The sequence below is a fragment of the Ceratina calcarata genome, unplaced genomic scaffold (assembly GCF_001652005.2).
Source record: "Ceratina calcarata isolate Rehan_Ccalc_2016 unplaced genomic scaffold, ASM165200v1 scaffold39.2, whole genome shotgun sequence".
In the NCBI taxonomy this organism is placed as follows: Eukaryota; Metazoa; Arthropoda; class Insecta; order Hymenoptera; family Apidae; genus Ceratina; species Ceratina calcarata.
The window spans coordinates 1,349,411-1,364,338 of NW_017162322.1; the positions used below are offsets into that span (position 1 = coordinate 1,349,411).

The following is a 14,928-nucleotide window of genomic DNA, read 5'->3' on the forward strand; positions in this document are numbered from 1 at the left end:
CTGGTATATAAAATTAATTAATTTGGAATATTTACGGGAACGTGTAAATCATGCATTAATCAAAGATTGAAGTACTCTTGGAAACAGAACTTAATCGGAATATTTATAATTATCAATGATCATTAGCAGACCATTCGGAGCAGAGATCGGACTGCAATAGAGATCGAAGCATGAGCGACTAAGCCCGAAAAAGGCAGACTACCGCGGTAGGTACGTAATTCACAGTAATCCGTTCGTTATCCATATCTTTGCGGCAGAGCGATTAAATCTGGAGGACTCGTGAATGTTCCAAGCGTCAGCGCTGTACACGCGGCCTCGTTCAAAGTCAGCATAAAACTCGTATTACCTCTCTCCGGCACAGGTTCGCGCAGTCCGGTCCCAAGTTGCACCTCGCTTATCGCCGAATATATGCCCCGAATCTGTGCGCTGCATCGTAAATTCAACTGGCCGTTCGAGTAATGGGACGGTTGAAGGTTCACGCTGATCTCGATCCACTGGAAGCTCTCCAGCTGATCGGCATGAGCCGCGTTGTTGTGATCCCACCTGTGTTGTGGGTACAGTTGCGGTTGGTGTTTCCTGTCCGGCTCCACCTGTAAGCAGAATCAAAGGTGCATTGAAACACAGGATCTCCGACTGAAAGAAGCAGCGGGGTTTCAATTCGGATTGAACCGTCGGGAAACGCGCCGAAAGGCGAGGGAGAAAGAGATAGAGAGAACGACAAGAGCCGAGGAAATGTAAATCTGCTTTTAACGAAATCCGTTCATCTGGAATCGAGTAGCGAATTCTTCGTTTCGCCTCGCACAATCCTTCATCCACCCAGTGCACTCCTTCTGCTCTTTCCTCATTTCTCCTCACCGTTCTTGCATGCTGGTACTGTCTGTTAAAGCACAAAGACGACTCCTTCCAGTTCGATGAAAAGTCGAAAGACTGGCGCCGCTGTTCCTCCGATTAATGTTTTTCCTTTTTTCCCCTCCCATCCCTCCATTTTCCGACCTCCATCCTCCGCGTCTAACCCCGGGAATATTCGCAGGAATGCCCGAGTCCCGAGTTTCTTAATGGATCATTATCGTTCTAAGAACTGGCGATGGCGTCGAAAGTAAGTTATTCGGTTGAACGGCTCACGGCTGCGCGGACTGAATCGCAAGTGGACCCGGCTAAAAGATTTACTTAAAACTTCGCGCAATGAAATATACCCGGCGATTATCCCAGCGATGATTGTATGCCGTCTCAATCGGGTCTTAAGCATTTTTTAAAGACTTCATAGTTCCTTGCGTTATTTCGTTATTAAAGGCGAGCTAAATAACAGGCCAGTTTTTGCATTACCAAATTTAACTCTTCATTTCACGTGAAATAGACGTCGATTGTACAGAAATGAATGATTGATACGTTCGTATTTAATAGCGTTCCTCGGTGTCCTAACTAGTCGATTTCCGGACGTGATTTTGTAAATCGGTTTTATGTCATCATTAACAGCGATCACGGACTTACGCGAGCTAGACGCGTAATGAGGAAAGTGATTGATTAGGAGATATGGAGCGGGGATGTTATGATAATAGGGACCGCAAATGAACTCGTCAGTAAAATTATGGCTTGCCCGTCCTTTGAACGCGGAAACATTCGACGTTAGGAGTATGACAGTAATTTAACTGGATGATTATGTCGAAATTTGAGGGGATCAGAAATGTCGCAGAACTAACTAAAGTTGCATGAGAGATAATGTAATATGTTGGTAACCTGGTCGTTCATCACGTTAAATCTCCATAACGTGATTTAGCTTACATTCAGAAATTACAGATCCTCTCTGGGTACATTTTTCTAATATAACTTTCTATAACCAATTATTATGAAATTAACTTTTTCGTTTCGAGCATAATTTACTTAAATCGTATTTCTCAATTCATAAAAGTTGTTCAGGAAATATAAACCATTTTTACATTGGAATGTCGATTGTAAATTCAGATACAGCGAACTCAACGTTCGCTGGAGAATTTTTTATCAAAGGGAATTGTTAAAACCCGATGCGATTATGAATCGACGTTCGTCGGATAATGTGGACTGGAGTCTAATACGTGTATAAGAACAAACACACGTAGGGACGTTATTGTGACGCGTTCGTGACTGATGAGTAACGCTTTTAAGCGCGACAAACAGCCGCGTCTCGGGCGATTTGTTATTATTTTTCATTGAACGTCCCACGTAGATTCGGGTGAACGCGAAAATTGAAAAGTGAATCGCGTGCATGAAAAGATGAATAGGGACGCCGCGTCGCGATACTTTTATCGTTCGTTCCCTGTTCGTTTTTGCTTCAGGAACGGAGAGTCAATTCAGAAACTGCAACAGAATTTATCTGAAAGGAAAAAAGACACGAGAACTGAATAAATGAAAGCTAAAAATCGGTGGGAAACACCGCGCGACTCTGTCCAGTCCTACCTACGATTTTTGTCGATTGCGTTCTTGCGCTCCTATCGATGAACGTATTAAAATTCATTATTTCATAGCGGACACGTAGAAAGACACGTCGAAACATTTTTTTTTGTTATTGATTTCGGCCTGCCGTGTTAGTCACGTACGTACCGCACATTTCGATTGCAAAGATTTTCTTACGGATTAAAAAACGCTCGAACTATCAATTCCCTAAACGACGTTCTATCAAAATATAAATAAATAAATAATAATTTAAATATTTTTAAGGTTTCAATAACTTGATAACTATTTTTCGCACAGCAAATGCTTGTAATAAAGTAAATAAACAATTAAACACGGTACCAACGCGACGAAGCCTGCAACAGTAATTACAGGGGAGATGTTTCACGAGCAACGAGACGGGCGGCAACGCTACGCAGTGAACGAGGAATCAGAGCTGCCTGCCGTCATGAAATTACATCTGTCGGAACGTTGATCACAAACGATCTGCAGAAGCCATTCTTTGGAAACCCTTGAAAAGAATGCTCGTGGATCACTGTCAACGTGATACGTCATTCTCGGCTACGCCACCGCGTTGAGTTCCACTTTACAGTATATATGTATAGATACACATTGTTCTCTAGAGATCGTACAAACCACTTGCCATACCTCGTCAAGTGTTACTACTGATTAACCTTTTTACGATCAGATTATCCCCCTTCAGAAGAATTTTATATTCGTTAATTTACATGGGAATAAACATAGCGAATAATTTATATTTTATATAACTGAATTCATTATATATAGAATTGAGACGTTCATATAGAATACAGTTGATCAATTGCATGAGTCACTGTATAAATTAGATTGACAGTTACTAATCTGTTGACAAGAAAATCCCTACTCAGATTGATGAAGCTATTTGTTCCGGCAGTCGTGAAAAGGGTTAATCATCGAAGGAGGGCGGGAATGGAAGACTCGAAAGAATTCATTTCCAGCGAGCGCGCGATAGATTTGTCAAATCTATGTCAGGTCGAGACAAACGTGCCCCGGCCTCGGATGATAGTATTGCAAGCGCGAGTCCACGAATTTCCTCGGTTGAAAAATTATGCAATTCACATCACCCGTTGTGTCTAAGACGAAAAACCACGATTCACGTGATTAATGACCGCCCCGGCGTTGATGGTTATCTCCCGGACGCGTCCTTATCTACTCGATAAATAAATTCCGCCTTTTGTGTAACTGGAATTCAGTTTGAAAGTGGGAAATGATGATCGATCGCGAATTATACATAGAAAAGAGGGTTGCATCGTGTTTGATGCTTCATATGTATTCAATGGGGTAATTTAAGCTGTACTGGGAAATGAATTAATTACCTATATGCGTAATACGAAGTTGGAGGAGCACTGCTATAGCGCATATTTAAATACAGGTCTGTTTTCAAACTAAGAGCAGTAAGTACGTCTCATATGATTAACTGAATGTGCCAGGCGTAAGTGGCTTAATAGGAACTGTGTACAATTCGCTTAGATTTAAATCAACGAGTTAAATGGAACAGCAATTCAAAAAGCGTCTGTTTAATCCAGGGATCCCACTCTCGGCGACGATGTAGCAACTTTCGCCGCAGCCTCTCCGTCTTTAATTGAATTCCGGGAAGAAAACAGACCCGAAGGCACGAAGGTCACGAGCAATTAGCCCAGGAGTGGAAAATTGAGCTCGCCGTGCGCGTAGGCTCGTGGGCTAACGGGGCAGAGTAATACGCGGGGGGCGGAACAAGCTAAATTCTGAGTGTTCCGTTCAATTAGAGAAAACACGAGAAAATGCATTCCAGTCGTGAGTTGTACCAGCATCTATTGCGCCGCGGCTCTTTCTGTATTCGTCGAAGACCTGAACGCTACCCGCCGTAACCGAGAGGCGACGAGAGAAATTTAAACGGGAGGCCACTGGAAACCAACGACTGGGATTACCGGGGTTGCGACAAGGATGACACCAAAGCGCGCCGTGCCGGTTTCCTCGTCCCGGGATGCGACCGGCGACGATTGTTGGCGAACGGTCGCAGTTTACGACGCACCACCGCGACGACAAAGTGCACCGGTGTATGTGTGTTGCATCAGCAAACACACGTACAGCTAGCGACGATGAATCCACACCTGTACCTATCGGGCACGACAGCCTGACTTATACTCCACACCCGTTCTACGGGGTGTTCTACGATTTTCGTCACCAACCATTTTTGTCAATTTTTTTCTTACTAGCTTATATAGTTTTACATAGCTGCAAAATTAATTATATTCTGGAACTGAGTATTAATACATAGTGTAACTCTACAGTTTGGGAATCGATAAAACCATTTTCAATTATCCTTAAATAAATTCCTACGAATTACAATATTTCTACCGTCGCTATTAATGGAACGCGTATATTTGTTACCGAAAACGTTTTACTCCCTCCGAAGATATAATGCTGCAATAAATTATACATATAAAACAGTGTAACAAGGTTATAACACAATTTATCATATAACATTTGCCCCATTAAACATTTTATCCATAGTCAGCTTAAAGGAAATTTTTACGACACTGCGTACATAGGTGCCGGTGTATGTACAGGGACACGGGGTTACACCTCGAAAATGTCCTGCAGTCGCTCTGCTATGCATTGCACCTAAGGGCGTAGCCAAGCGAAACCCCTGCAACGCAACGGCAGTTTGTTCCACGAATTTATGCACGCGGCTGCCGAGGCGGCGGCGGCGGCGCCGGGAACGAGATACACTTTTGGCCATTATTTCGCGGCGCGCGCGAACGTCAACCCTTTTTGGCACCTTTGAAGTGTCTCTCGGCGGTTTCCATGGCTAACCGCGGCTATGAAATACGCTTCCCTCGACCTCGACGTTTCACACGATATTGTTTTAACGTTATTTGACACGTTATTACTCCATAATCGCGCGAGGCTTTGCGACGTCGAGAGCTCCTCGCTACTTTTTAACGCGGCTGCTCTCTTCATTTTCTGTTCCCTCGCTTCCCGTTACACGTCGTGGGCGTAAATTCTTTTTCCTTTAGGGAACGATTTTTGTTTCCGGAGTTGGTAACGCGGCTTGGCCGCGGAGTTCCCGTCGAATGTGCAAGAACGTTTATTATTAATTCGACCGTGTGGAGCCGTCGCGATATTGGAATATCGATCTGCCTTTTCTCTCTGTGACGCGACGGTTTTATTAATTTTGTCATGTCCCCGTTTCGAAAAGTTTTGCGGCTGCGGGTTGGTTTGTTGAAAAGTCAGATTAGTATAGGTCACTGAATTTTTCTTGTGATTTACTGGTGCGTTCAACTAATAAAAATTCGTGGCTCCGCGAATAACGTTGATTCCGGTGCCGGTTGATGTCAATTCCTCCTATTGATGCACTTTTCGATATCATTATTTTTACAGCTACGTTAAGATCACCGGAAATTCTCTTTATCAAGAATACAGAAGAATACATAAAATAATAATCAATTAAATTTTAATTATAAGAATTAGAATTCTATAACTATTGCTTCACTCCTCTCCTTATAAAAGTTAGGAATCCATAAATTCTTTATACGATTTGACATTAGTCATGATGAAAGAAAGAGAATTCGCAAGTTATCAGGAATCAAACTTTTCATCCGGATACTGGTATCTTCAATGAAAGGGCAGGTATACACATAGATTGTCGGGGGGGTTGCAAATTCGCCGGAAGGAGATCGCGCGCAACTCGTATGCAAATTCTGACCGCAATCGAGAGGTAGAATGTACGTTCTGCACATTGTATACGTATGCATATCAGTGTAAACGTAAACCCGTAAGACACGTGTACGCGATGAAAGCAAAAGGAAAAAAGGACGAGAGAGAACGAAAGAAGGGAGTAAGTAAAGGGAGTGAAGAAAGAGCCGTGGCATCTCGCGCAGTTGCCTTTTAGCCGTTCCTTTTTCAGAGGCTCTTCTCGTCCGTGATTTCCTGGCCTCGTCGAGATTCAGCAGGTATTTAAGCGCGCTTACGCCAGTTGAAAGAGGCCAGGGGTATAGGGGTGGTATCGAGTGAGCCAAAGAGGGCTGGTGGGCAGGGATCCGGGCTCGTGGAAAGGGAGATTGTCTAGAATCTAGAGTGTAGAAGCGGGGAAACGAGGAGAGGAACGAGCAGCAACGGGAGAAAGAAACTGAAAGCCGATGCTGGAACACCGAATCGATCCTATAAGATTCTACCGTTCTACCCTTCACAGGGTTAGCCAGCTGCTTCGAGCGCGGCCGGCCGATCCGGACCGACGTGTCCGGACTTCGGTTCGAGGGAAGAGGTACGACCGACGAAATTCGTGGCTCCCTGCAATTTGTTCGACGACTTCGGCAACGAAATCTCAATTAAACGAGCTTAAGCACACCTCGCCAAGATACGTTCGCGCAGCTCGGGAATGGATAAGCTGTGAACTCCGTCGAAGTCCATCTAGTTTGCTTTTATTTAAGTTTCTTTACAAGTGTACGTGTCTTCAATCGTGTCGATATTTTTTCCTACTGTATTCCACAAAAGGTATTTGCTGTAAACAAGTTGCTAGATGATTTCAGATTGCAGCAGTTTTTCCAACCAATGAATATATACACTTTTATAAAAATCCTAAATAGAAAAAATTGTTATTGCTTATACGAATTTTTTGTGGAATCTAACGTAGACTGCTTGTCAAAGCAAGTCAACACAGAAGAATTTTTAATATGGAATAAAAGCTAAGAGAGTGCAGTGTTCCTAGCTGAAACATTTGAAAAACTATCAGAGGGATTCGTAATACTGAGGTCTTACGATCAGCCGGATCTATCAAAGCACACGATTTTACTGTCGACTTGATTCGACATATGATTCCCTTTTTCTCTTTGCCAACAAGAGGAAGAACCTGCTGGTACATCTAAAGAATATATTGCTCAGAACGATTGCAAACTCGTCTATTGTTCCTATCACGTGAATGATAATAAGAGGACATTTTTAGTTTTCTCAATTGCCTTTTAAGAATCTCAACTTATTTTTGTTGAGAGATTGAAAGCTTCGGTTATCGACTTTACTATTTATATCCGAATCGCTTGAAATGCAGCGATGTTTATAGTGTCCCCGAAGTTCTGTTAAAACTAGGAAGCGATATGAGTTCGAGGCAATTGCTCTGAAATCAATTCACCGATTGATCGATTGGACATCGCGTCGTTTTTCGACGTCGATTCGTTCGCCTATATTGCGGAAACTTTTATCTAGACCTGGTACTCAACGTACACGCATTCCCGTCGATAATCTATGATTCCAGATACGATCCGGCGATCGCGCAAACTGACGTTTCCACATATGTGCGGCGCACGCGAATACAATAAATCATCGCGATTATATGAGGTTGAAACGCCGCGGTACGCCATTCGAAACAGGTCGAACTGTCCGTGGAAAAGCCTCTCCCCTCCTTCTCTTCTTCTCTAGCGTACCTTTGATCGATGATCCCGCAGCGACAGTCGCTGTTGCTTTGCCGGGCCACGCTGACCGGTGTGACACTTCGAAAATTAAGAACGCCTCTCATAAAACTACCATTTTCCCTCGCTCTCCCTCTTCTTCGCCCCGCTTCATTCTCTGCTCGAACGAGAGAACTGAACACGCGTGCAAGATTAAACTTCGAACCATTGTCTCCGTTTTTCTCTTTCCAGCTTTTTTCTCTCCTCCCCCGTTTGATGAATCGGTATATATTTCGTAAGCAACGATCCTGACTATGATGCGTCTCATGAGCGAGAGAACTTTCAACGGTGAATCGAATGAAATTAAAAATAGTAGATTTCACCAACGTTCTATTATAATTCATATTCACGTATCATGAAAATTGTCTACCAACGCATTATGTATGCGAGAGGCAAACCATTACGTACGTGCACATTACCATTGTGTGGGTTATGCGCAGAAGTGATTAACACTGTTTGTTACGTACATCATTGACGTATGTAATTACATATCGTGCGCATTAGTCGTTTTACTCCTATTGACGCATGGTTATACGTCCACGTAATCGGCTGATTACATGATCTACCTATTTAGAGTAAACACGTTTGTCTTGTTAAGATTAGTATTTCTGTATAACGACGGATACGTATGTTTCCTCCGATCACAGATCAATCACGTACCACTGAACATTGCTAACCGACCTCAAGGCGCTTCAATCATTCCAGCTGACGTTTGCGATCACGTTTGTTAATACATTAGATCGGACAATCGCCTGTCGACGTTTTTTTGTATAAAATTATTTCACATAATTTTCATGTACATTAAACGATTATTATACTGAAACTTAAAGAATTTACCAACGATCTTATGAATTCGACGAATGCTTCGTTATGATACTAATTACAGGAATTAAACTGAGCGCATTAATTAAATCGCGGAATCTGGCGTAAATTAAACATAGATATTAAATTACTTGCAGTGCGATGGAAACCCTTTCAGTTCTACCGATAGTAACGGCGAACGAGATATCAAATAGAACGGAAAGAATTTGAATTTTAATGCTTTCCCAGGATATTCCAATTCGATCGGTTATTGGAAAATTTCGGACAATCTAGCATTTGAATATTAATCCAAATCTGTTAAATGAATCATAGACATATCGGAAAAATTTGTGGACATCTAATGTTCACAATAGTTTTGTACAAAATTTACATATATTATTATTATAAAAATTTCAAAGGATCAGATTACTAGTTAAAAAACTAAAAATAAGGATTGAGATTGACTTTCGCGGTTTTTAAAATCGTACGTCAATCAGAGCCGTCCGTTGAAGCGCGTGTCCGTTTCACACTCAGACAAGGTACGTGGCAAGTGTTGCTGAATCATGCTTGAACCAAAGAGTCCGCGCTTTTTCCGCGGCGCGCCGGCCATAACGAAAGCCGGGAAAAAAAATAATTTATGCAGCCATATACAAAGAGGACCGGCCGGAGGGGGGAGATTCTTGGGTGCAAAGGCTCGGTGAAAAAGCAAGGACAAAGAAACGTGCTCCTCGTTTCCAAGTCACGAGGTTCTTTTCCTATCACCAAGAAGAATGCTGCATAAGAATGGAATGGACAAGGTCTGTAAGATTGAGGGACAGAGGGACTTGTCAAGTATCGTTTCGAAAGATAGAATCCAGCCGTATCAATATATATTATCTACAATACTAAAAACAAATTTTTATATTTATATTAATAAGAGATTTTATTGTTAATACATTAGATCGGACAATCGCCTGTCGACGTTTTTTTGTATAAAATTATTTCACATAATTTTCATGTACATTAAACGATTATTATACTGAAACTTAAAGAATTTACCAACGATCTTATGAATTCGACGAATGCTTCGTTATGATACTAATTACAGGAATTAAACTGAGCGCATTAATTAAATCGCGGAATCTGGCGTAAATTAAACATAGATATTAAATTACTTGCAGTGCGATGGAAACCCTTTCAGTTCTACCGATAGTAACGGCGAACGAGATATCAAATAGAACGGAAAGAATTTGAATTTTAATGCTTTCCCAGGATATTCCAATTCGATCGGTTATTGGAAAATTTCGGACAATCTAGCATTTGAATATTAATCCAAATCTGTTAAATGAATCATAGACATATCGGAAAAATTTGTGGACATCTAATGTTCACAATAGTTTTGTACAAAATTTACATATATTATTATTATAAAAATTTCAAAGGATCAGATTACTAGTTAAAAAACTAAAAATAAGGATTGAGATTGACTTTCGCGGTTTTTAAAATCGTACGTCAATCAGAGCCGTCCGTTGAAGCGCGTGTCCGTTTCACACTCAGACAAGGTACGTGGCAAGTGTTGCTGAATCATGCTTGAACCAAAGAGTCCGCGCTTTTTCCGCGGCGCGCCGGCCATAACGAAAGCCGGGAAAAAAAATAATTTATGCAGCCATATACAAAGAGGACCGGCCGGAGGGGGGAGATTCTTGGGTGCAAAGGCTCGGTGAAAAAGCAAGGACAAAGAAACGTGCTCCTCGTTTCCAAGTCACGAGGTTCTTTTCCTATCACCAAGAAGAATGCTGCATAAGAATGGAATGGACAAGGTCTGTAAGATTGAGGGACAGAGGGACTTGTCAAGTATCGTTTCGAAAGATAGAATCCAGCCGTATCAATATATATTATCTACAATACTAAAAACAAATTTTTATATTTATATTAATAAGAGATTTTCATGGATTTACAAGAATAATAAGAAAATAAAAATATTTGAGAAATCAAATTTTTATTTAAAATTTACTTCTTCTACCGCTACTGGGAAAGTTTTATTTTGTATAAGAAAACGGTACCAACTGCAGGAGTCGAAAAGGGTAAAGTTCGTAGACGATCGGAAGGCGACGTGCACAGTATAGAAACTATGTATCTACGTTATAAACACGAATTTCCAACTCTTTACTGCTCTTCGACGGTTCTTGCGACGGCGACTTATACATTACGTCTGGTAGCTATAAAACCAATCAGATATGTCCAATAATCCCGTGTACTGTTAAATTTATGATGAGTAATCAAATTTTTATAATCAGACGACGAAAGCATGTTTTACGTTTCCTAATAAAATCAGACCTAAACCTACAGCTCCATTTTCGTTTTAAATTTAGACAATAAACTCTTTTAGGGTAGACCAACAATTTTCATTATATACATTTCAAATTTAATTGATAATTTCCTCGAATTTATTTGTTAGAGAGATAAATGATTAATTCCAATGTTTTGTTTGTACTCGGACAGGAAGCAACTGCTTAATTCGAGTTGCCCTGACTGACGTCTCATGTTGCGAAACTGAAAAGGAGGGCCAGCTTTCAGACTTAGCTACAAAGCTAGATATGCAGGTACGCTCGGCGCGCTTGTAATTACGTTATCCTACGCGGATCCAGGCTTGTTTCGAATTCATGGGCGGCGCTGGGATATACTACAGCGTATCTACCTGCCGTAAAGCTTTTCCCATTACGTGTGTACTTGTCATGAAAAGAGCTCGCAGAATCCTCGAGTTACGGAGAGATTTATTCGAATCAAGATACCACCTGCCCCGTCCCCGCCCTGTGTGTGATTGCCAGGCTTATCCCGTTGGAAGATATATATTTCAGTCGCGAAGAAGAAGTATGCTGGAATTTCGGTGCTCGGCTGGAAAGGAATGCTTCTCCCGTGCCGGAGGAAGAAGGCCGAAGGTCGAAAACGAACCCGCGTTTTCCCGACCGAGTCGCTTCGGACGAGCCCCGCTGTAACGTTTATGAACGATTCCGACGGCCCATGGACGTTTCGTCGATAGCTTGAAATATGTTCCGGCATGTTTCGTTGACAGAAATCGTTTATCGTTGCGAGCTCGTACGGAGGTTAATGTTTATACATCAGTAAGAGGTGTCAGTTCGTTAAACCCTTTCTTCCACGCCGCAGCAGATGTATTGCATTGCTTAGGAAGCTAACGTTTTTACGACCATTAATATTTTGTAAACTAGATGCATGAGATTTTGAATAAAATAACATAGAAATACACATATATTATTTTATCCTAATCGTTAAAGTATTTTAGTCTCCTGTATTATCTGAAACTAGTTAAATATTCTCTGTACACTGTACAAGAAATTTGTTCTCTGAAAAACATGAATTTCAACGTTTTTCAGAGGAACGTGAACCTCGATTACGAGTGATAAACTCGTGTCACCAAGGCATAACTTGCGTAAAGTTGTAAAACAGAAAATTGCCCCGGGCGGTGTGTGCAAGCGGGTGGAATACGCGCGTCGCACGCATCTCTTCACGTTTGCCAACGTTGGTTTCTGGGTCGACTGAAAAATTTCCAGCCTATAAAATATCTTCTAATATTTTCCTCCGCGTGATTTAAACCCAGGTCCACCAGGACGTAACTCTTTGACGTAGCGCGGTGTATTTCATCGGGTTCAAGTATATCGAACGATACTCGAACCATAATAGAAATATAATATTTCACGGTAACACGCTCTCGTGTACGTATATATCGTGTTTAAACATTTGTAAAGCTGACTTCGCGGTACATACTTAGACGGTGCACTGCGGGCTTCTAAGCGAGTTCCGAGTTCCCGAGTAAATAGTGCGAATGGGATCTACCTCGGAAAATATGTCTCCCGATACGTCACAGAGCTTCTACGCTGTACGGAGTCGTTTATAACGCAGCCAGAATGGTTATGGCACCCAGCAGTTATAATAAATAATATGCAGTCTGAGGGATCTCGCTGAAGACTCGGCCCGGCAAGTAAAAACGACCGACACCCGTCCCCCCCCCTCTGCTCGCAAGCTGTATCGACGTTTTTCGAGAGCCTCGACCGATCTTTCGGCCCTGAGAACACGCTTCGACTCTCCAGGTGATTCACTCGTTAGTTTTATTTGCAATCAACAATTTGATTAGCAATTAATATTAGTCTATTATGGAATTTGATTTTCGAATAATAAGTTGGCGTTTTATAACGTCATGTAATATAATCATAATTTTAAATCAATTCTGAACATAAAACAATTTTTCACTATACTTTATTCCAAGAATTTATAATCTTTAATCCAGAATATATTGAACAGAAGATTTTGATCGATAGTGTACCAATATCGAAGACACTGTTTGATGTTTCAAGAAGTATGAAGATCGATGCATAGACGGTATTCGCAATAAAACAGTAAAGTGTTCAGAGCAGAGATCAAATATTATTTCATATGACGCGTCTCGTCTTTCCTTCGGTTCCATCGGTTCAGCGGTGAAACTGTATTCCTCTTGAAAATGAATAAATCGTTGATCAGGGAAAGAGCAACTATATACTTTTTCTTTTTATTTCAAATACGGCGACTGTTAAACGTATAAAATGGCTAGATAAACGCAGGGTCACATCGCGGGACAAACCATCGTATCCATTATCATCGCCCTGTCGTAAACTCGGGTAGACGTCGCATCCCGAACCCCTTTCTCTCTCCCGCGTATTGCTGCTCACTTTGCCTGGCATCCCTGCTGCCACCGCATCGCGTATTAAACGTAACCCTTCCAATATACAGGAATATCTATCTACTCCCCGTGGACGAGGTTTACTTTCAATTCTCAGGTGTTCGATTAATTTCCCGAATCGATACGGCACGTCATCGTGTACGTTATATACCCAGTACGCCGGCGAACTTTCATCGATATCGCGAGTTTCGCCCGCGGTCACGAAGAATCCGACACTCCCGAATCGTAACAAACGATCTTCAAAGTTAAACACTTCGGCGTCGATGAGAATTAATCCTCGACACAGACTGATATAAATTTCGAACGATATTTTATCAATCCCTTTCTTAATTAACTCATTGCTACTCGGTGTCCAATTTGCTTCCACGTGTTTTTGAATCGTTCTACTTCGTTTTAATTTTGTATCTCGTTATTACTTTCATCGGAAATTTCTTATTGTCGTCTTGTACAGAATTTAAGGTGGCTTCAATCCCTTGTAAGAATTTGAGTTTTAATTAAACCGTCGATAAGATTGAACAGATCACAATAAAATTAGGTATAAGAATGTGTTCGTATTTAATTTATAATTAAAATTCCAAGCAGGAGTGGAGTATTTCATAAGGGAGCAATGCGTGTGTGCCAAAAGGTAAAGCTTGGGTACAAACAACCGTTGGCGTTTATTGGACCGGCTCGGCGGAGAATAATTTTTCAACGAGACAGCGTGGAAGTACATTCGACGGTGCTCCAGGCTCGACGAAGGAAACGGTTTATCGACTTCGGAATCGGCCAACAAGAAGCTTTGACCCGAATTTTGCCCGAAAATCTATGGGCCATTATCGCGTCGAGAGTTTACACGGCCAGGAACTATACCGGAAGCCCTAAAACAAAAACGGATTGATGCGAGCGACTATAAATTGCCGGCGAAACAAGAAACAAATCCGTGGAGATAAATTAAACAATAACGTTTCGGGGACGCAATGGGAAAAGGATAATTCGTTTCTTTATAATCATCGAACTGTAACGCGTCAAAAGAGAACAGAAATAATAAAAGGCGATTTGATTAGCAACATTTATAATTTTCTGCCTTTGTCTCAAACGGTCCACCGGTAATCAACCCGTGCGGTTTAATCAGCCATATATTTGAAACTCGCGGATCGGTACTCGCGATGTGTTCTACAATTGTACGGAATTGCGCGCAGGCAGTATCCCGGTTCACGTTGAAATATAGGTCGAGTCTTTGTACCATGTACGTAGTACCAGTACGTTGGCCGATTTTCAAACCTGATGGCTCGTGTGCAGCGAAAAATTCTGGGTTCAAAGAAATATCCTGGCTCTGTCTGAGAATTATTCAACAGCTATATTCACGTCGTCGTACGACTGTTTGCACCAGTCGAGATACTCTTCAGGCTCTAGTTTATCATTCGCTATTTAGTCTACAATTCATCTCTCCACTTCTGTATACCTGAACTCGCATTATAATTGATAATTACTTCTTACCCGAAATTCTCTATTGAAATTACTTCATACTGACAAGATTATTAGGTAGCATTG

The 14,928-nt window shown here is 41.6% G+C and overlaps 1 protein-coding gene across 1 annotated transcript in view; it reads right to left on the reverse strand.

Moving 5' to 3' along the window:
- LOC108626223 (uncharacterized) overlaps positions 1–14,928 on the reverse strand; it is a 118,640-nt gene that overhangs the window by 10,344 nt on the left and 93,368 nt on the right. The window contains exon 5 of the mRNA XM_018026795.2: positions 347–590. Coding sequence (XP_017882284.1) covers positions 347–590 — 244 coding nt within the window. The remainder of the gene's footprint in view (positions 1–346; positions 591–14,928) is intronic.